Here is a 21174-nt window from a genome sequence, read left to right as displayed (position 1 = left end):
TGTTACTAAAAAAATCATCAGGAAGAAAAAATACATTTACAGTACGTATTGATACATCTGTTTACAAGATGGTCTGTTAGTAGCTATATCAATATTATCTTATAGATACAAAACACTGTAGACATTAAATGTATTACTAACAGTAGACATCAAAAATGAAAAGTTAATGTGAAAAAGAAATTCATATTTATTTACATGTGTAATGATTCATACGTTGATAATTAAGAAGTAGCACTATGAATGCTTTATGGTAGCATAGCCTATATTCTAATGAATGAATCCTTATAAAATGTTTATGGCATACAGTATTACAGTTGTAGCCCTAATACAATATGGGAAACATTGTTAATTAAACAAATATTTCCGTACCTGTGATGACAGGCTGATACGTAGTCTCTCCAATTATGAGAGAAAGAGGCATGCTGCATGATAATGTAATTTTTTGAAAGCAAAGTTATAAAACATTAAGAAAACTAAGGCGCCTGGGTGGCTTAGTTGGTTAAGCGACCGGCTCTTGAATTTTGGCCCAGGTCATGATCTCAGGGTCCTGGGATCAAGCTCCTCATTTGGCTCTGTGTTCAGCAGGGAGTCCGCCTGAGATTCTCTCCTTCTCCTCCTCTGCCCCTCCCCGCTATGCACGTGCTCGCGCACTCTCTCTCCCCCTTTCTTTTTCAAATAAATAAATCTTTAAAAAAAATTAAGAAACTTAACACCTTACTAACTTTATATTAGATACTACTGAGTTTATTCCTACATAAGGATAGGCTGTCCACTTCCATACAAGTCTTGCACATGATGTTCTACAGGCAGATACTTAGACATTGTTGATGATGATGACACAGAAATTTCTCATATAGTTCTCGCCATACAGTTAGATTTCTGCACAAAGATACCCACACACAGATACAACGGATAAGTTTACTAACTGAATGGCATGATGATTATTTACTGTTCATTAAGTGGAAGTGAATTGTCATAAGATCTTCATCCTTGTCATCTTCACACTGAGGAGGAAGATGAGGGCTTGGTCTTACTGTCTCAGAGATAGCAGAGGTGTAAGAAGTGGAGGAGGTGGAAGGAGAGGCCAGTGTAACTTGGTGTAACTTTATGGAAATGCATTGTAATTTCTGCCTGACTCTCTTGCTTTTTAATTTTCTAAAAAAGTTTCTATGGTGGTACCAATTCTTCTTCCACAGTCTGCTTTCATTTTAGTGCTCATATCATAGAAGGGCCCATGTTGTAAAAGAAGTCAAAAGCAGTCTTAAATAATCAGAACTCTTCTACCAGATTGTCAAATGTCAGTTCATTTGCTACACTGCTTCTTCGTCGTCATCTGGCACTGGTTTGGAAGCACTCAACCTCTATCAAGTCATCTTCTGTTAATCTTCTCATATGGTGTCTGTTAGCTCTTGAATTTCTTGATAGGTCCATATCATGAAACCTTTCACCCTCCATCTTTTTGCCATATCTGCAATCTCTTTCATGATTTTCTTGACTGGCTGTGTTGTAAATTCTGTAAAGTCATGCATGGATGGCATCTGGACACAGTTTTTTCTAGCAGGAATTTTTTTGTTTCGGGCTCGATGGCTTTCACAGCCTTTTTTATGACAATGGCATCCTAGTGTGAGCTTTCCAGACTTTTATGATGTTCTATCAGGGTTCTTTCCTGTAGCCTGGACAATCCTTTCCATAGAGACCATGTGTAATGAGCCTTACAAGTCCTTATGATCCCCTGATCTAGAGGCTGAATTAGAGATGTTGTGTTTGGGGGCAAGTAGAATACTTTGACATCTTTGGTGTTGAACTCATGGGGTTCTAGATGGCCAGGTGTATTGTCCAATATAAAAAGAACTTCAAAAAGCAGTCCCTTACAGGCAAATTACTTTCTTACTTTAGGGACAAAGCACTGATGGAACCAGTCTGGAAAAAGGGTTCTCATTGTCCCGGCCTTCTTCTACAACCAAAAGACTGGCAGATGGTATTCATATTTTCCCTTCAAAGATGGAAGGTTCGCAGCTTTATAGATATAGGCAGTCCTGATCATGAACCCAACTGCATTTGCACAAAACAGAGTTAGCCTGTCTTCTGCTTTAAATCCACAGGCTTGCTTCTTTGCCTTACTAATAAATGTCCTTTGTGGCATTTCCCCACCCCCCCAGAATATGGCATTTTAATCTGTATTAAAAACCTGTTCAGGTAGATATCCTTTTTCCTCAGTGATTTTCTTTCTTTCTTTTTTTTTTTTTTTTAAAGATTTTATTTATTTATTTGACAGAGAGACAGTGAGAGAGGGAACACAAGCAGGAGGACTGGGAGAGGGAGAAGCAGGCTTCCTGTTCAGCAGGGAGCCCGATGTGGGGCTCGATACCAGGACCCTGGGATCATGACTTGAGCCAAAGGCAGACATTTAACGACTGAGCCACCCAGACACCCCTCCTCAGTGATTTTCTTAATGGCATCTGGGAACATGGTTCCAGCTTCTTGTTCAGCAGAAGCTGCTTTTCCTATTATCTTGTCATTTTTTAAGCCACACTTCTTTCTAAAATTATCAAACCATCCTTTGCTTGCATTAAATTCTTCAGCTTTAGATCCTACACCTTCCCTTTGCTTTAAGTTGTTGTATAATGACTTCGCTTTTTCTCAGATTATATCAGAGTCTGTAGGTATAGGCGTACCTTTCTTATAGCACTCTAGTACCCACATGAAAGCATTTTCAATACGAGATGAAAAGGTACAGTATTTCACACAAAGTACCAGGTTTTTGTGCATGCAGGTATAGTTGGAGCAATGGCTTCACAAATTTCCTGTTCATTTTTTACAATGGTCCTCTCACTGGATTCATTTATCTTGAAACAGTAGGCAACCACAGCTGCAGACCTCAATCTATGGGACATATCAAGCAGTTCAGCTTTTTCTTGTAATGTCATGATTTTCTTTGCTTCCTGGGAACACTTCCAGCATCACTGAGTAGCACTTTGTGTGGGTATGGGTCCCATAATGTTATTGGAGGTTTACAGTATTGACACTAAACACATTGAAAAATAAGCAACAACTGTGAGAGATCACTTTTACTGCTATATGCAATTTTTTGGAGAGACTGAACTGCTCACACAGAGATGATTAGTGTCACACCGTGTTTTAAGCAGATACTGGCAACACTTATACTCACCACAACAGCAACAGGAGGCTATGAAATTATTACAGTAATACAGTGTGTACTACAGTAAATGTTATACAGTTATGATTTCATACTGTATCTTTACATTTGTTTACATTTCTCTCAACTGTAATGGTGCCATGTGTGGTCTGTCAGTGTGTAGAAGTTTTGGTAAATCTTTTTATAATAGATTCATGTGTATTTTATGGTAATAAATGATAAAGTAGACTAGTATCTACGTATATTTTATGCAGTCAAGACATACCTAACTTTAAAAATTTTTTTTGATATTTCTAGACTCTGTGGTTTGTCTGCAGGTGTTTTGAAATTGTTGAAAATCTCCAAAAAATTTTCAAATATATTTATTGAAAAAAGTCTGCATATAAGTGGACCCACACAGTTCAAACCTGTGTTCTTCATGGGTTAACTATACAAGGCACTTTTCTACACCTAAAAATATGGCAGTGGAAAAAACAAAGGCCCTGTACTTTGCTACTTAGGTTCTAGTGAAGAAGAGTAAAAAATAAACAGATTAAACAAGGCACTTTATAGCATAATATTAGATAGTAGCAAGTGATAAAAAGAAAAGCAAAGATTTTAAAATAAGGTGGTCATCATGCATTTTCCTATACATTGGAATGAATAGCATTTATGTCTATTAAGGACATAACACTTGTTATTTTGATCTTGCCCACTTCTGGCATCACCTTGGGAACTGCCAGTTCAAATCTAGATATAGCTATAATTTAAGAATTTGAGTTCCTAGATATCCTGAACATGTTTCTTTCTTTTTCATTCTTTCTTTCTCTTTCTTTCTTTCTTTCTTTCTTTCTTCCACCCCCCCAGCAGTCTTTTTTTTAAATTTTTTATTGTTATGTTAATCACCATACATTACATCATTAGTTTTTGATGTAGTGTTCCATGATTCACTGATTGTGTATAACACCCAGTGCTCCATGCAGAACGTGCCCTCCTTAATACCCATCACCAGGCTAACCCATCCCCCCACCCCCCTCCCCTCTAGAACCCTCAGTTTGTTTTTCAGAGTCCATCGTCTGTCATGGTTCGTCTACTTTCTTTTTTTGTTTTTTAACATGTTTTTCTACCAACATAGCAGCTTGACTGGTTTATCTATTTGTTGAGTTTTGCATATCTCTTTAATGGTATTGGTTCTTCTCAAGTGCTTGGTGATCCTTGGTTGCATACTTCCTTTTGTATTTGTGATTCCTAGTTCACCTGCTTGTGGATGTTGTCTTTGCTATGGCCTGCCTTAGGTGATGGTGGAAGAGGGAAGGAATATTCTGCCAGGGAAAACATGCCTATAGTTGGCCTGTCTCAGTTTGGAGTTCTTTATCCATTCTGGAGATCACTCTGATTTCTGTCCTGAATATCCACACTCACTGTTTTAGATAGGCTGCACCTACTTCTGTGTCCCATAGCTCAGTCCAGACAGGGCAGGATTATAGGGTTGGTAGGAGCTAATTACCTTAGCTGCTCTCTGCCTGATCATCCTGACACTAATTTGACGGCTCCCTTTATTTTTTTTATTTGTTGTCTATGAAATTGTACCTGTTGACTATACTTTTCTTTCTGCCGTCAAATAGAACTTTCGCTTCTGTGTGTAGTTTAGGCTATGGTCTTCTATAATTTTTTCTTTCCTTAAATCTGATTTTATCCTCTTTATTATGTCTTCACAAATTCCTCAAAATGTCTGGTCCCATTGATTATATACCTTCAAGTGTTACACGTTGTTTGCATGTATCTTCTCCAATGTTTTATGAGATTCGGACCAGAAGGAGCAATAGGAGCGTATATTAAGCCTTCCATTTTAGCCCAAACTTCTAATTGATGTTCTTTAAAAAATTATTTATAACTCTTATAATGGTGTACAATAATGGTGGTTATTGCTAAATAAATTGTGTGGCCATACAGTATACACTGATATGTTACTTTGGCCATTTGTTATGTATTATCCTATTGAACAGGTTAATTTAGTAAGATTTTATTTAAGTAGAAATTATTGAAACTACATTTTAAAGGGTTTTTTTCTGAGGGACACAATTTTTTTTTTTTTTTTTTAAAGATTTTTTATTTATTTATTTGAGAGAGAGAGAATGAGAGAGAGCAAGCACATGAGAGGGGGGAGGGTCAGAGGGAGAAGCAGACTCCCTGCCGAGCAGGGAGCCCAATGCGGGACTCGATCCAGGGACTCCAGGATCATGACCTGAGCCGAAGGCAGTCGCTTAACCAACTGAGCCACCCAGGCGCCCCTGAGGGACACAATTATTAAAATCTTAATTATAATTTCATCAATTAGTTCTATCTTCTGAGCATATGAATAGGTAGGGGGTAAAAGCATTATTGCTTTATTAGCTTACCTGTAGAATGTTTCAAATCAGTAGCAAACTATTTCAAGGTTGATTAGCATCTGAGAAAATAATTTAATTCTCATTTTGTCAGTAGTGCAGATTAGCTATTCAAGTTGGATCAGTTAGCATGAAAACTCTCCCTTTCCTCAAAGCGTAGTTCAAACTTTCTTCTCTGGAATCTTTCAGACTCTCCAATAGTTGTTCCCTACTCTATACTGCCATGATGTTTTTGTTGTATTATATTAGTTATATGACTTATCATTATATTGGGTGTCTTGTTTTATTACAGGTTACACTTTACCAAACTCTGAGCTTCTCCATGTTTTATTCATGTTTGCAATCTTGGCACTATATTTAAACAGTAGTTGGGTCAGAATAGCTTTAGAAATGGAAAAATGTATATTAACTCTTCCTTCTACAAGATGAAAAGGCTTTTGATTCCTTATCTCAAAACTCAGTTCCACTTACAAACTGTGGAAAATCCTGAGATCATTTTTACTTTGGATTAATGAATTTTAATAATGCAACATTTAAGTTTGATGTGAAATAGGTTCTTCGTTTTTATGAGGTGACAATTACCATATGGGTTTGTAAATATTATGCAATTATGTGCTGACTTTGAAAATGTTATATTGTGTTAAAAAAAACTTATCCTATTTTTAAAATATATATTTAACAGGAAAAGCCCAGTATTTTAGATTTGTCATTTTCTTTTTTTGAAGGATCAAAGTAACAATGAAATTATGATTGGAGTGATGTCAGGAGGAATTCTGATTTATAAGAACAGGGTACGAATGAATACCTTTCCATGGTAAGAACTTCCATCAATACTTTTGCTTTTACCATTATATTACCAAATATAATAATCCATATTAAAGAAAGTGATTGTTGGGGTGCCTACCTGGCTCAGTCAGAGGAGTGTGGCTCTCTTGACCGTGGTCAGGGTCCTGAGTTCAAGCCCCACATGGGGTATAGAGATTACTTAAATAAAACTTAAAAAAAAAAAAGAAAAGAAAAAAGAAAGTGGTTGTTAAACTCTATTAATGTTGTCGTGTAACTTACCCCACTTGAAATCTATTAGAGAATACCAAAATAATTTAATTATTTATTTTTAAATGTGCGTAATCCAGACAGGGCAGTATTTATAGAGAATACTACTTCATGAATTTTTCTCTTGGAGAATCTCTGAATTTGCACTAGCTAATTCTGTCATGTTTACTCTGTCTTGTACCATGTTGATTGCTTTAAGTCAGTATTTCATCTAAGTGCATTCAGTGGGGTGCTAGTTTATTAGTTGGAACATGGGCATGGTTGCTGCATCTAAGATCCACTGTCACAGTGGTTTAAATTGGTGCTAGGAAAATATGGTAGCTCCTGGGGTTTAAAACTCCTCTTTCTTTAGTTTTACTACTCTACTATCCTTAGCATGTTGTCCTCATTGTCCAGGATGACTCATCTACCATTACTTCTGTATCCCAGAATGAGGAAAAAGGAAAAGTAGCATCTGCCACTTTCCTTGAGGGGATAAATTGAAAATCATAAAAATCACATCAGTCATGTGTCTTATATATTATATGAGTAGCTCTGGTTTTTTAAAATAAATGGAATGATTTTCTTTAGCAGAACAAATACAAAAGAAATACATTGTATTAATCTGTTTCTCTTTACATCTTCTTTTAAAAGATTTGGTCTGATTTTTCACTATCTGATTTTTATTTAGTAGGTTTTTGTAATTAGTCACTTTAATAACACTTAAATAGGAATATGATAAGTGACAGAAGCAACTGTTTTAGAAAATAGCCACAACTTTGTTTAAAAAATAAAGATAAATTTCCTAGATAGGTCACAAAAAGATATGAACCAGAAAATACAAAAATTGAAATGACCATCATGACAAATACTTTTGCTCTTCAAAAGACACTTTAAAGAAGATGAAAAAGCAAGACACAGTCTTTTGTAAAATATATATTTGATAAAGGACGTATTATGAATATATAAAGAACTTTCATAGCTCAGTAATAAGACAATCTGATTAAAAAGAATAGGCAAAATATTTGAATAAACATTTCCACCAAAGGACATATACAGATGGCAAATGAGAATATGAAAAGATGTTCAGTCATCAGTGAAATGCAAATTAAACCACAGTGAACTCACCCACAGAATAGCTCCAGTTTAAAAAAAAATGACAATACCAAATGATGGCAAGAAGCAGAGCACCTGAAATCTCATACATTCCTGGTGGGAGTGCAACCTAGTATACCAACTCTATTTTTTTTATTTTTTATTTTATTTTTAAAGATTTTATTTATTTATTTGACAGAGAGGGGGCGGGGAGAAGCTCAGGCTTCCCGCCAAGCAGGGAGCCCAATGCGGGGCTGGATCCCAGAAGCCTGGGATCATGACCTGAGCCAAAGGCAGACGCCTAACCCTCTGAGCTACCCAGGTGCCCCCTAGTATACCAACTTTAGAAAAGAGTTTGGCAGTTTCTTTAAAGTTAAACCTAGATTTACCATATAATCTAGCATTTCTGTTCCTGGATACTTACCCAAGCGAAATGAAAACCTAAGTTCATAAAGAGATTTTCACAGTGATGTTCATAGCTACATTATTTATAGCAGCACAAAACAGACGTACAAATATCAGTTGGTGAAAGGATAAGCAAATTACGGTACACTTCCACAATGGAAAACTGTTAAGCAATAAAAAGAACTGTTGGAACGCCTGGGTGGCTCAGTCGGTTGACTTCAGAGGGACACCAAGGGAACATTTTGAGGTGATCAAATGTTATATGATGATTTTGGTGGCTGGTAGTTACATAACTGAATACATTTGTCAAAACTCTGAATTGTTCATTAAAGTTGGTATATTTCATTTTATATGTAAATAACACCTCTGTAAAGTCCATAAAAGAAAACTAAGTATCATTTAGTGTTTCATCTTACATCTTTTAAACACTTACTATATAATTCAAACCCTGGTATGTTCAGAGGATATAAAACAATTCAAGACATAGCCCCTGCCTATTAGTGGACACACAAGAATTAATTATAAAATTAATAACAATAAGAAAAAATGTAATTAAAATCTTCAGAGAAGATAATTATCATTGTCAGTTTTTACAACAGTGAAATAATAAATGCACATCTTAGATTTTAATACACTTCTGATTTTATTAGAGACAATTTTTTTTTTTTTTTTTTTTTAAAGATTTTATTTATTTGACAGAGAGAGACACAGCGAGAGAGGGAACACAAGCAGGGGGAGTGGGAGAGGGAGAAGCAGGCTTCCCGCCGAGCAGGGAGCCCGATGCGGGGCTCGATCCCAGGACCCTAGGATCATGACCTGAGCCGAAGGCAGACGCTTAACGACTGAGCCACCCAGGCGCCCCTACTAGAGACAATTTTAAAAAATATTTTATGTTGTATTTTATATCTTATACAAATGTCAAAATCTGAAAAATTCCTTTCAGATGATGTGGATTAAAATAACAGTGATAATATAAATTTTTCTGTGTTTTCAAAACCCTATATTGTATATATATTCCTTTTTTATTGTTACAAAGATTTTAGAAGAGTTTTTGACTTTTGTTTTGGAAACACAAAGGATACAATCTCTCTAGGGAAAATTTTAATGGCTCCATGATATTTGAGATTGTTTTTATTTTTATTTTTTTTAAAGATTTTATTTATTTATTTGACAGAGAGAGACAGTGAGAGAGGGAACACAAGCAGGGGGAGTGGGAGAGGGAGAAGCAGGCTTCTTGCTGAGCAGGGAGCCCGATGTGGGGCTCGATCCCAGGACCCTGGGATCATGACCTTAGCCAAAGGCAGATGCATAACGACTGAGCCACCCAGGTGCCCCTTGAGATTGTTTTTAAAGGATGAATGGAAATTTCCTCAGTGAAAAAGGAAATGTGGAATAGGTATGTGTGGATTTAGGGAATTCAAGTAGAGGTAACAAGCATTTGCAGAGACCTAATAGTAAGAAAGGGTATGGCAAGTTGAGGAAATGATGAGCTGTTTCATTTGGTTTCTCCTTCAGTTGTCTTTACTGAAGACAGAAACAAAGGAATAAGAATTTAGGAAGATGTTTTGTAGAAGAGAAATTAGATTCAGATTGTGAAGGATCCTACATATTCTGTATGCTAAGGAGTTGGCATATTACTTTATTGGTAAATATGCTTAGAACTAGTTTAATGTTGAGAAATAAAACTCACACTTCCAAGTCTTTATCATACAAGTTAGGTTGAAAAAGTATGTGAATATTTAAGATCTTGATTGGAAAGTATATATTGTTTATTTTAAATTTTATTTTCAAGAGTTAAACTGAATAGATGGGATTTAAAGTTGGTAAAGCCACTATATTTGTATCATCATGGAACATAAGGGTTTCTTCTGATCCTAACTACTCATGGCAGTACATACTAGCACACTAGTAGGAATACTTAAAGGGTAATTGACTAATTGCCAGAGACTGAGCAAAGACTGGCTTGAGAGATGAAAACTCCTGAAGGCCCAGCCTTACAAAGGTCCCCATGCTTTCATTAGTTTTACTACCACCAGTCACCCCATCGGGTTCCCAAACTGAAGACTAGAGAAAAATCCACTCATGCTCTGGAGGGCAGGGTGGGGTGAGCAGGGAAGTAACCATTTTGAAATGTGCTCAGAACTTTCTGTTCTCCTTAACAAAGGTCTGCCCTCAAGGAAATCTATTTTACCTGTACTCAACCAACATGGATTTTGCCAGAAAATAACCAAAGTGGGGGAAGGAAATACCATTTCCAGCCTACTTTATACCTCTTGTGTCACCCAAGGAGAGGGTGAGCTGAAAAGCACTGGAGGACATAACCAAGTAGCATAGACCACTAAACCACTGAGTCCTAGTGATATTGCAGAACAATCCCTCCGCAACCACTCACCTGACTGCCACATCAACCTGGCTCCTATATAATAACAGGAGATTACAATTTAAATAACTACAAGGCTCAGATTATGTAAGAAGGAGTCTCTAGGGAAACCTGAAGACAACAGGGGAGACAAAAACAAGGAAACTAGAGGGAATAGTAGCTTCAAACACCTACCGCACAAACTGTTCCTTTGAAGAAGCCATAATTTGATTTGGTTTAGTTTCTAAAGGATTCATGTCCCAGGGCATTGTGGAAAACAGTAGAGCAATGTGTTTATAATTAGGGGAGTTTTACAGCTGGGTGTGTTTACTGAAAGAATGTGATGACTGGTACCACTGTCATCTCAGGATTATTGTGGGCATACCTAAAGATGTGCCTTCCTGAAAGGCAACAGCAGAAGTTTAACATGGGATTAGGGGATGTGGATGGATTTCATGAAAATAATGCAACAAATAACAATAACAAGCTGGGGCAGGGTTGCATATATCTTCTTGAATTAGTGTTTCTGTTTTCTTTGGATAAATATCCAGTAGTGGAATTATTGGATCATGTGCTATTTCTATTTTTAATTTTTTGAGGCACCTCCATTGTGTTTTCCACAGTGGCAGCACCAGTTTGCATTCCCACAAACAGTGCACAAGGGTTCCCTTTTCTCCACATTCTCACCATTTATTTATTGTATTTTTTATTTTAGGCATTCTGAGAGTTATAAAGGGATAATGTGGTTTTGGTTTGCATTTCCCCAAGGATTAGTGATGTTGAGCATCTTTCTGTGTGTCTGTTGGCCTTTTGTATGTCTTCTTTGGAAAAATGTCTGTTCTGGTCCTCTGTCCATTTTTTAATAGATATGTTTCTTTGTTATTGAGATGTATGCGTTCTTTATAAATTTTGGGCATTAACCCATTATGTAGTACATGGTTTGCAAATATCTTCTCCCATTCTTCTGTAAGTTGCCTTTTCACTTGGTTAATTTTGCTTGCAGTGCACAAGGTTTTATGTTTTTTCTTTTGTTATTTGTGCTTTTGGTGTCATGTCCAAAAAAGTCATTGCCTAGACCATTGTTGAACTTCTTCCTTATGTTTTCTTCTAGGAGATTTATGGAATCAGGTCTTATGTTTAAGTCTTTGATCTATTTCAAGTTAATTTTTGTGAATGGTGTATAGTTGGGGTCCAATTTTATTTTTCTGTATGTGGCTATCTAGTTTCCCCCACACCATTTATTGAAGAGACTGTCCTTTCAAAGTTCATCAGGTGTTCTTGGCTCCCTTATAAATATTATTTGACCATGTATGTTGGAGTTTAATTCTGGCTTCACTCTCTCCATTGGTCTGTGTGTTTATTAAAACTATACCGTTTTAATTACTGCAGCATTATATAGTTTGAAATTAATGCTGTGTGCCTCCATTTTTGTTCTTCTTTTTTATGGATTGCTTTGGCTATTCAGGGTCTTTTGTGATTCCATATAAATTTTAGGATTGAGTTTTTCAATTGCTGTGAGAAAGCCATTGGAATTTTGATAGATATTGCCTTAAATCTATAGATGGCTTTGGATAGCATGGACACTTTAACAATATGAACTCTCCCAGTCTATTAACATGGAGTGGAATGTCTTTGCATTTGTTTGTTTCTTCTTTGATTTCTTTCAACAAAGTCTTGTGGTTTTCATTGGGTTGATCATTTCCTTGGTTAAATTTATTTCTAGGTATTTCTTTGTTTTTGATGCTATTGTGAATGGGATAGTTTCCTTTCTTTTTACAGATTTTCATTGGTAATATATAGAAACACAAATGATTCTTATGTTTTGATTTTATATCCTGTGACCTTACTGAATTCATTGATTAGATTCAACTGTTTATTAGTTGAATCTTTGTGATGTTTAATACATATATCATCATATCATCCACAAATAACAATTTTACTTCTTCCTTTCCTATTTAGATGCCTTTTATTTCTTTGTCTTGCCTAATTGCTGTAGCCAGGACTTGCAGTACTATGTTGAATAGGAGTGGTGAGAGTTGTTGTTTTCCTGATTTTAGGGGGAAAATTCTGGGATTTTCTCTATTGAGTGTGATGTTAGCTGTGGGTTTGTTGTAGATGCCCTTTAGTATGTTGAGGTATGTTCCCTCAATATACAGTCTGTTGAGGTTTTTTATCATGAAAGGGTATTTTTTGTCAACTACTTTTTATACATCTATTGAGAAGATCATATGATTTTTATCTTTCATTTTGTTAATGTGGCATGTCACATTTATTAATTTGCATGTGTTGAATTATGCATCTCAGGGATAAATTGTTCTTGGTCATGATGTATAATCTTTTTAATGAGTTCTTGAATTTGGTTTGGTAGAATTTTGTTGAGAATTTTTGCATCTGTTTTCAACAGGGATATTGGTCTGTAGTTTTCTTGTAGTGTCCTTATCTGGCCTGGGTATTGGGGTGTTGCTGGCCTCATAGAATGAGTTTGGGAGTCTTTCTTCTTTTTTATTTTTTTTGGAAGAGTTTGAGAAGGCTTGGCATTAATTCTTCTTTAAATACTTGGTATAATTTCCTAGTGAAGAAATCTGGTCCTGGGGTTTTCTATGTTGGGAGGTTTTTGATTACGTGATTCAATCTCCTTTCTTAATATTGGTCTATTCAGACTTTACTTCTTGACTCAGTCTTGGTAGGTTGTATGATTCTAGGAAATTATCCATTTCCTGTAGGTTATCTAATTTGTTCACAGTAGTCTCATAATCTTATTATTTCTATAGTATCAGTTGTAATTTTTCCTCTCTTATTTCTGATTTTATTTATTTGAGTCTTTTTTTCTTAGTCTTGCAAAAGGTTTGTCAATTTTGTGTATCTTTTGAAAAAAAGAACAGCTCTTAGCTTTGATCTTTCTATTGTTTCTCTGGTCTCCATTTCATTTATTTCTACTCTCATCTTTTTTATTATTTTCTTCTAATAACTTTGGGCTTAATTTGTTCTTCTTTTTCTAGTTCCTTGAGGTGTAGTTAGGTTTTTCATTTATGATCTAATTTCTTAATAGAGGAGACCCTAGAATAACCTAGATTTGAATTGCATAGGTTCACTTACATGTGAATTTTTTCGATAAATACAGTTTAGTACTGTAAACAGTATTTTCTCTTAGTATTCTCTTAACATTTTTTTCCTCTTGCTTACTTTATTGTAAGAATACAGTATGTCGTACATTGAACATACATACAAAATATTTGTTGATTGACTATATATTATTGGTAAGGCTTTTGGTAAACAGTAGGCTACTGGTAGTTACATGGATTTTCAACTGTGTGAAGTTTTTGCCTCTAACCCCTACATTGTTCAGGGGTCAATGGTATATGCATTTATTGCTATAAACATCCCTCTCAGAACTGCTTTTACAGCATTCATTCCATATGTTTTGTTATTTTGTGTTTCATTTGTTTCAAGATTTTTTTGGTTATCTTTTTCATTTCTTCCTTGACGCATATGTAGTTCAGGAGTGTGTTTAGTTTCTACATGTATGTAGTTTTTCCACCTTTCCTCATGTTGATTTCTGTTTTCATACCGTTGTTGTTGAAAAAGATAGTTGGTTTGATTTCAGTCTTCTTAAATTTGCTAAGACTTTTTTGTGTCCTACCATATGATCTATCCTTGAGAATGTTCCATATGTACTTGAGAAGAATGTATATTCTGCTGCTGTTAGATCGAATGTTCTGTGGATATCTTTTAGATCTATTTCATGTAATGTGTGGTTCAAGTCCATTGTTTCTTTATTGAGTTTCTATCTGGATGATCTTTCATTTTTTGAAAGTGGGTTATTAATGTCCCTTGCTATTATTGTATTGTACTATTTCTCCATATCTGTTAGTATTTGTGTAATATGTTTAGGTGGTCTGATGTTGGGTGCATACATATTAACAATTGTATCTTCTTGATGAATTGATCCCTTTATCATTATATAATGAATGACTTTCCTTGTTTCTTGTTACTGTTTTTGGCTTGAAGTCTGGTTTGTCTGATATAAGTGTATATATCTTGGTTTCCACTTCCGTGGAATATCTTTTTTCCATCCCTTCTTTTTGAGGGTTGTGCATCCTTAAAGCTGAAATGAATCTCTTGAGGAAGACTGTAGTTGAATTTTGGCTTTTTATCTGTCAAGGCATTCTGCCTTTTCATTGGTGAATTCAATTCTTTCCATTTAAAGTAATCATTGATATATAAAAACTTTATATAAAATGCCATTTTATGGGGCGCCACAGTGGCTCAGTTGGTTAAGCGTCTGCCTTCGGCTCAGGTCATGATCCCAGGGTTCTGGGATCAAGTCCCATGTTGGGCTTCTTGCTCAGCGGGGAGCCTGCGTCTCCCTCAGCCTCTGCCTGCTGCTCTCCCTGCTTGTGCTCTCTCTCTCTGACAAATAAATAGAATCTTTAAAAAAAAAAAGATTAAAAATAATAATTTAAAAAATGCCATTTTATTTATCACTTTCTAGCTTGCTTGTATTTCCACTGTTTCTTTTCCCTCCATTTCTGCATACCTTTGTATAAATTAATTACTTTCATTTTCCCTTGTCTTTTGTGCATCTGTTTCCTCTTTCTTTGCCCTTTATGCATCTACTATAGGTTTTGTTTCGTGATTACAATGAGTTTATCTTATAAATAAAATTTCATTTTAGGCTGATAGCAACTTATCTTCAAACACCCACAAAGGCTTCACCCTTTTACTATTCCCTCTTATATTAGTATTGTCAAAATGGAGCTTTTTTTTTTTTTTTTAAAGATTTTATTTATTTATTTGAGAGAAAGAGAGAGAGACAGAGAAACAGCATGAGAGGGGAGAGGGTCAGAGGGAGAAGCAGGCTCCCCGCTGAGCCGGGAGCCCGATGTGGGACTCGATCCCAGGACTCTGGGATCATGACCTGAGCCGAAGGCAGTTGCTTAACCAACTGAGCCACCCAGGCGCCCAAAATGGAGCTTTTTATGTTGTGGATGTTCTAAGTCTGACTATAGTTTTCACTTTTCCCAGTGTGTTGTATACTTTCGGTATATTTTATGTCACTAATTAGCATCTTTTCAGCTTGAAGAACTCCCTTCACCAGCTTTAGAGTTGGTGAACTCCCTCATTTTCTGTTTGTCTATGAAAGCCTTTATTTATCCTTCATATCTGAAGGATAACTTTGCCAGATAAAGGATTCTTGTCTGGCAATTTTTATCTTTCAACCCTTCTAATATGTCTTTCTACTCTGTTCTGGCCTGTAAGATTTCTTTTGAGAGATCCACGGACAACATAATGGGGGCTCCTTTATACGTTACATTCTTTTTTTCCTGGCTGCCTTTAAGATTCATTATTATTAATTTTTGATAGTTTCATTATAATATGTCTAGGAGAAGGCCTTTTTGCGTTGAGATAATGAGGGTGATCTCTTAGTTCCATGGACTTGTGTGTCCAAGTCTTTCCCCAGGTTTGGGATGTTCACTATTATGTCTTTAAATAAACTCTCTGCCCTCTTCCTCTTTTTTCCTTCTGGAACCCTGATTATTCTAATATTTTTCTTTTTTGCTGTATCCCTGAGTTCATACTTTCATTGCTTCCTTTAAATCTTTGTTCTGTCTTCTGCTGAGAGCTCCTTGAATGATTAGTACCATACATCATAAATATCTAAAGTTTGCATTACCATGAAGATATTTACTTAGATGATTGGGCCAGGATCCCAAAGCAAGTTTTGCAAAGTAAGGTTGAATCTCTTGGCCTCTTAGGTGTGAAGGTTAAAACAAGATCTTAGTATTACTTATTAAAAGGTTAAAAAAAATGAGGCAAATCTATTTTGCTGGTATTGATTATACTAATGAAGCTTTGAGAACTCGCCTCTTCTAGGATTATATGACTTGGATATAAGAAGAAAGGTATTGTAGAAAGGAAAAATAAAAAATCATTACACTTTTAAAAAAATAAAAATATTTATACGGTTATTCCATAAGATCTTGAAACCTTAACATTTTTTTTCTCCAAATATTGCTTGTAGTTTTGTTTATTTAATTTTTTTAAGATTTTGTTTTTTGGGAGGCAGTTTTAGATTCACAACGAAATTCAGAAGAATGTACAGAGATTTCCATATATCTCCTAACTCCACACACGTATAGCCTCCCCCCATTAACATCACTCATTATAATGGTGTATTTTTTACTAAGGATGAGCGTATATTGACACATCATAATCACCCAGAGTCCATAGTTTACATTGGGATTTACTCTTGGTATTGTACATTCTATGGGTTTGGATAAATATATAATGATGTATGTATATTCATCATTATAATACATTACAGAATAATTTTTCTGCCTTAAGAATTCTCTGTGCCCCACATAATCCTCTCCCCCACTGACCTCTGTCACCCACTGTTCTCTTTCTCCATAGTTTTGCTTTTTTCAAAATGTCATATAGTTGGAATCATACATTTTGTAGCCTTTTCAGATTGGCTTCTTTTACTTAGTTATATGGAGTTAAGTTCCTTCCCCATCTTTTCATGGCTTGATACATCATTTCTTTTTAGAGCTGAATAATTTTCCATTATCTGGATGTACCACAGTTAATTCATATATCTGCCTACTGAAGGACATCTTGGTTGTTTTCAAGTTTTGGCAGTTATTAATAAAATTGCTGTTCATACTCATGTGCAGGTTTTTGTGTATATGTAAATTCTTACTTCCTTTGAGTGAATACTAAGGAGTGCAATTGCTAGGTGGTATGGTACAAGTATGTTTAGTTTCACAAGAAACTGACAAACTATCAACCAAAACGGCTATACAATTTTTCATTCCCATGAAAATGAATGAGAGTTCCTATTGCTCCACATCCTTGCCAACATTTAATGTTGTTAGTGTTCTGGATTTTGGCCATTCTATAGGTGTGTGGTGGTATCTCATTGTTTTAATTTGCATTTCCCTGTTGACATGATGTGAAGTATCTTTTCCCATGCTTATTTGCTTGCTATATCTTCTGTAGTGAGATGTCTGTTAATGTCTTTGGCTAGGTTTTTATTGGGTTTTTAATTTTTATTGAGTTTTAAGAGTTCTTTGTATATTTTGAATAACAGCCCTTTATCAGATGTGTCTTTTACAAATATTTTCTTCTAGTGTTTGTCTTTTACTTTGCTTGATATTGTCTTTCACAGAGCAAAAATTTTTAATTTTAATGTAATCCAGCTTATTTATTATTTCTTTCATGGATCATGTTTTTGGTGTTCTGTCTAAAAAAGTATCATCATAGCTAGGTCATCTAAGTTTTCTCTTGTGTAATCTTCTAGGAGTTTTATAGTTTTGATTTTACACTTAGGTCTCTGATCCATTTTTAGTTATTTTTTGTGAAGGCTGTAAGGTCTCTGTTTAGATTCATACTTGTGCTCTTCAATGTTGAGTTATTCTAGCACCATTTGTTGAAGAGACTGTCTTTGCTCCATTGTATTGCCTTAGCACCTTTTTCAAATATCACTTGAGGGCGCCTGGGTGGCTCAGTTGATGAAGCATCTGCCGTCAGCTCAGGTCATGATCCTGGGGTCCTGGGATCGAGTCCCACATCAGGCACCCTGCTCAGCGAGGAGTCTGCTTCTCCCTCTTCCTCTGCCCCTTCCCCTGCTCTCTCTCTCTTTCTATCTCTCTCATTCTCTCAATAAATAAATAAAATCTTTTTTTTTTTTAAGATTTTATTTATTTATTTGACAGAGAGACACAGTGAGAGAGGGAACACAAGCAGGGGGAGTGGGAGAAGCAGGCTTCCCACAGAGCGGGGAGCCTGATGGGGGCTCGATCCCAGGACCCTGGGATCATGACCCAAGCCGAAGGCAGATGCTTAAGGACTGAGACACCCAGGCGCCCCAATAAATAAAATCTTTTTAAAAAAAAAAGATCACTTGAATGTAATTTGGGGGGGTCATACCTGGGTTCTTTGTTCTGTTTCATTGATCTGTTTTGTCTGTTCTTGTACCAGTACCATACTGTCTTCACTACTGTAGCTTTAAAGTAAGTCTTGAGGTTGGATGGTGTCAGTCTTCCAACTTTAGTGTTCTCTTTCAATATCATATTGGCTATTGTGGGCCTTTTTCCTTTCCATATAAACTTTAAAATCAGCTCGTCAATATCCACAAAATAATGGTCGATTTTGACTGAGATTGCATTGAATCTGAAAGTGGAAAGAATTGACATCTTCATAGTACTGATTCTTCCTACCCATAAATATGGAGTGTCTTTGTATTTATTTAGTTCTTTGATTTCATTCATTAGAGTTTTGTAATTTTCTTCATATAGTTCTAATATGTGTGTGTGTGTGTATATATATATATATATATATATATATATTTTTTTTTTTTTTTTAAGATTTTATTTCAGAGGGAGTGCGCAAGTGAGAGAGCACAAGCAGGGGGAGCAGTAGAGGGAGAGAGAGAAGCAGACTTCCCACCGAGCAGGGAGCCTGACTTGGGGCTTGATCTCAGGACCCTGAGATCACAACCCAAGCCGAAGGCAGCTCCTTAACTGACTGAGCCACCCAGGCGCCCCTAATACATATATTTTACATTTATGTTTAAGTATTTCATTTTTGAGGGTGCTAATGTAAATGTTACTGTGTTTTTAATTTCAAATTCTACTTGTTCGTTATTGACATATAGGAAAGAAATTGACTTTTTTATTAATCTTGTATCCTGAACCTTGCTATAATTGCTTATTAGTTTCAGGAATTTCTTTGTCCGTTCTCTTGGATCTTGTACATAAATGATCATGTCATTTTTGAACAAAGTTTTATGTCTTCCTTCCAGTTTATATCTTTCATTCCCTTTTCATGCCTTAATTGCATTAACACAGGATTCCCATATGATGTTGAAAAGGAGTGGTGGACTGAGACATCGTCTCTTTACTTGATCTTAGTAGGAAAACTTCTAGTTTCGCACCATTGGTATAATGGTAACTGTAGGTGTTTTTTTAGAAAGTCTTTTATCAAGTTGAGAAAGTTTCACTGTCTTCCTACTATAGCAAGAGTTTTCATCATGAATGGTTGTTAGATTTTGTCAAATGCTTATTCTGCATATATAACTATGTGATTTTTTTCTTTTTTAGTCTTTAATGTATCAGTTTATATTAACTGATTTTTGAGTATTGAACCAGCCATGCATTCCTGGGATATGTCCCAGCTGGTTTTGGTGTATAATTTTTTTTATACATTGTTGAATTTGATTTGCTAATATTTTGAGGATTTTGCATCTTTGGTCATGAGAGAGATTGTTTTGTAGTTTTCTTGTAATGTCTTTGTCTGGTTTTGGTATTAAGGTAATGCTAGCTTCATAGAATGACTTTAGTAGTATTCCTTCTGCTTCTATCCTTTGAAAGAGATTGTAGAGAATTGGAATAATTTCTTACTTAAATGCTTGGTAGTTCACTAGTGAACACATCTGGGCCTGGTGCTTTCTTTTTTTTGAAGTTTCCTAATTGTTCATTAAGTTTCTTTAATATATACTGGTGTATTCAAATCATGTATTTCTTTCGTTGTGAGTTTTGGTTGATTGTCTTGTTCAAAGAATTGGCCCATTTCATTGAGATTATCAAAATTCTGGGCATAGACTTATTCATGGTATTCTTTTATTATGCTTTTAATTGTATTGATGTCCACTCTTTCATTTCTGATATTAGTAATATGTGTCCTCTCTCTATATTTCTTAGTCTGGCTAGAGGCTTATTGATTTTATTAACTTTTAAAAGAACTGCCTTTTGGTTTCATTGATATTCTCTGTTGGTCTACTGTTTTCAATTTCATCGATTTCTGCTCTATTTTTCTTTATTTTATTTCTTACTTTAGATTTAATCTGCTCCCTTTTTAAAATTTATTTATTTATTTATTTATTTATTTATTTATTTAAGAGAGAGAAAAAGAGAGTGAGTGTGCAAGCAGGGGGTGAGGGGCAGAGGGGGGAGAAAATCTTGAAGCAGACTCACCAGTGAGTGCAGAGCTTGGATGCTTGGATCACAACCTGAGCCAAAATCCAGAGTCAGCTGCTCAACTAACTGAGCCACCCAGGTACCCCTCTACTCTTCTTTCTTTCTTTCTTTCTTTATTAAAGATTTTATTTATTTATTTGACAGAGAGAGACACAGCGAGAGCAGGAACACAAGCAGGGGGAGTGTGAGAGGGAGAAGCAGGCTTCCCGCTGAGCCAGTGCAGGGCTCGATCCCAGGACCCTGGGATCATGACCTGAGCCCAAGGCAGAGACTTAATGACTGAGCCACTGAGGCGACCCTACTCTTCTTTTTTTTTTTTTAAAGTGGAAACTTAGATTATTGATTTTTGATCTTTCTTCTTATATATGCATTCAGTGTCATAAAATTCCTTCTAAGCACTGCTTTTGCTACGTTTCACATTTTTTTTTTTTTTTAAAGATTTTATTTATTTGACAGAGAGAGACAGCAAGAGCAAGAACACAAGCGGGGGGAGTGGGAGAGGGAGAAGAAGGCTACCAGCCGAGTTGGGAGCCCAATGTCAGGCTCGATCCCAGGACCCTTAGTGACTGAGTCACCCAGGCGCCCCCATTTCATGTATTTTGATGGGTTGTGTTTTCATTTTCATTAGTTCAAATAATTTTTCATTTCTCTTGAGATTTCCTGACTTGTGTTTTATTTATAGGTGTGTTATTTAATCGCCAGGCATTTTAGGATTTTCCAGTAGTTCTTTTTACTGATTTCTAGGTTCATTTGTTGTGCTTTTTTTTATTTATATTTTTA

The 21174-nt window shown here is 35.7% G+C and overlaps 1 protein-coding gene across 5 annotated transcripts in view; it reads left to right on the top strand.

The window, feature by feature from the left end:
- The window catches only part of PTPN4 (protein tyrosine phosphatase non-receptor type 4), a 229593-nt gene that overhangs the window by 124958 nt on the left and 83461 nt on the right, over positions 1-21174 (top strand). For all 5 annotated transcript variants that reach the window (XM_078070673.1, XM_078070674.1, XM_078070670.1 and 2 more), the window contains one exon: positions 6249-6337. In XM_078070673.1, the coding sequence (XP_077926799.1) occupies positions 6249-6337 (89 nt within the window). The remainder of the gene's footprint in view (positions 1-6248; positions 6338-21174) is intronic.

The sequence above is a fragment of the Halichoerus grypus genome, chromosome 4 (genome assembly GCF_964656455.1).
Source record: "Halichoerus grypus chromosome 4, mHalGry1.hap1.1, whole genome shotgun sequence".
Classification (NCBI taxonomy): domain Eukaryota; kingdom Metazoa; phylum Chordata; class Mammalia; order Carnivora; family Phocidae; genus Halichoerus; species Halichoerus grypus.
Note: the sequence above shows the minus strand (reverse complement) of the source record. Positions and strands in the feature narration are given on the sequence as shown.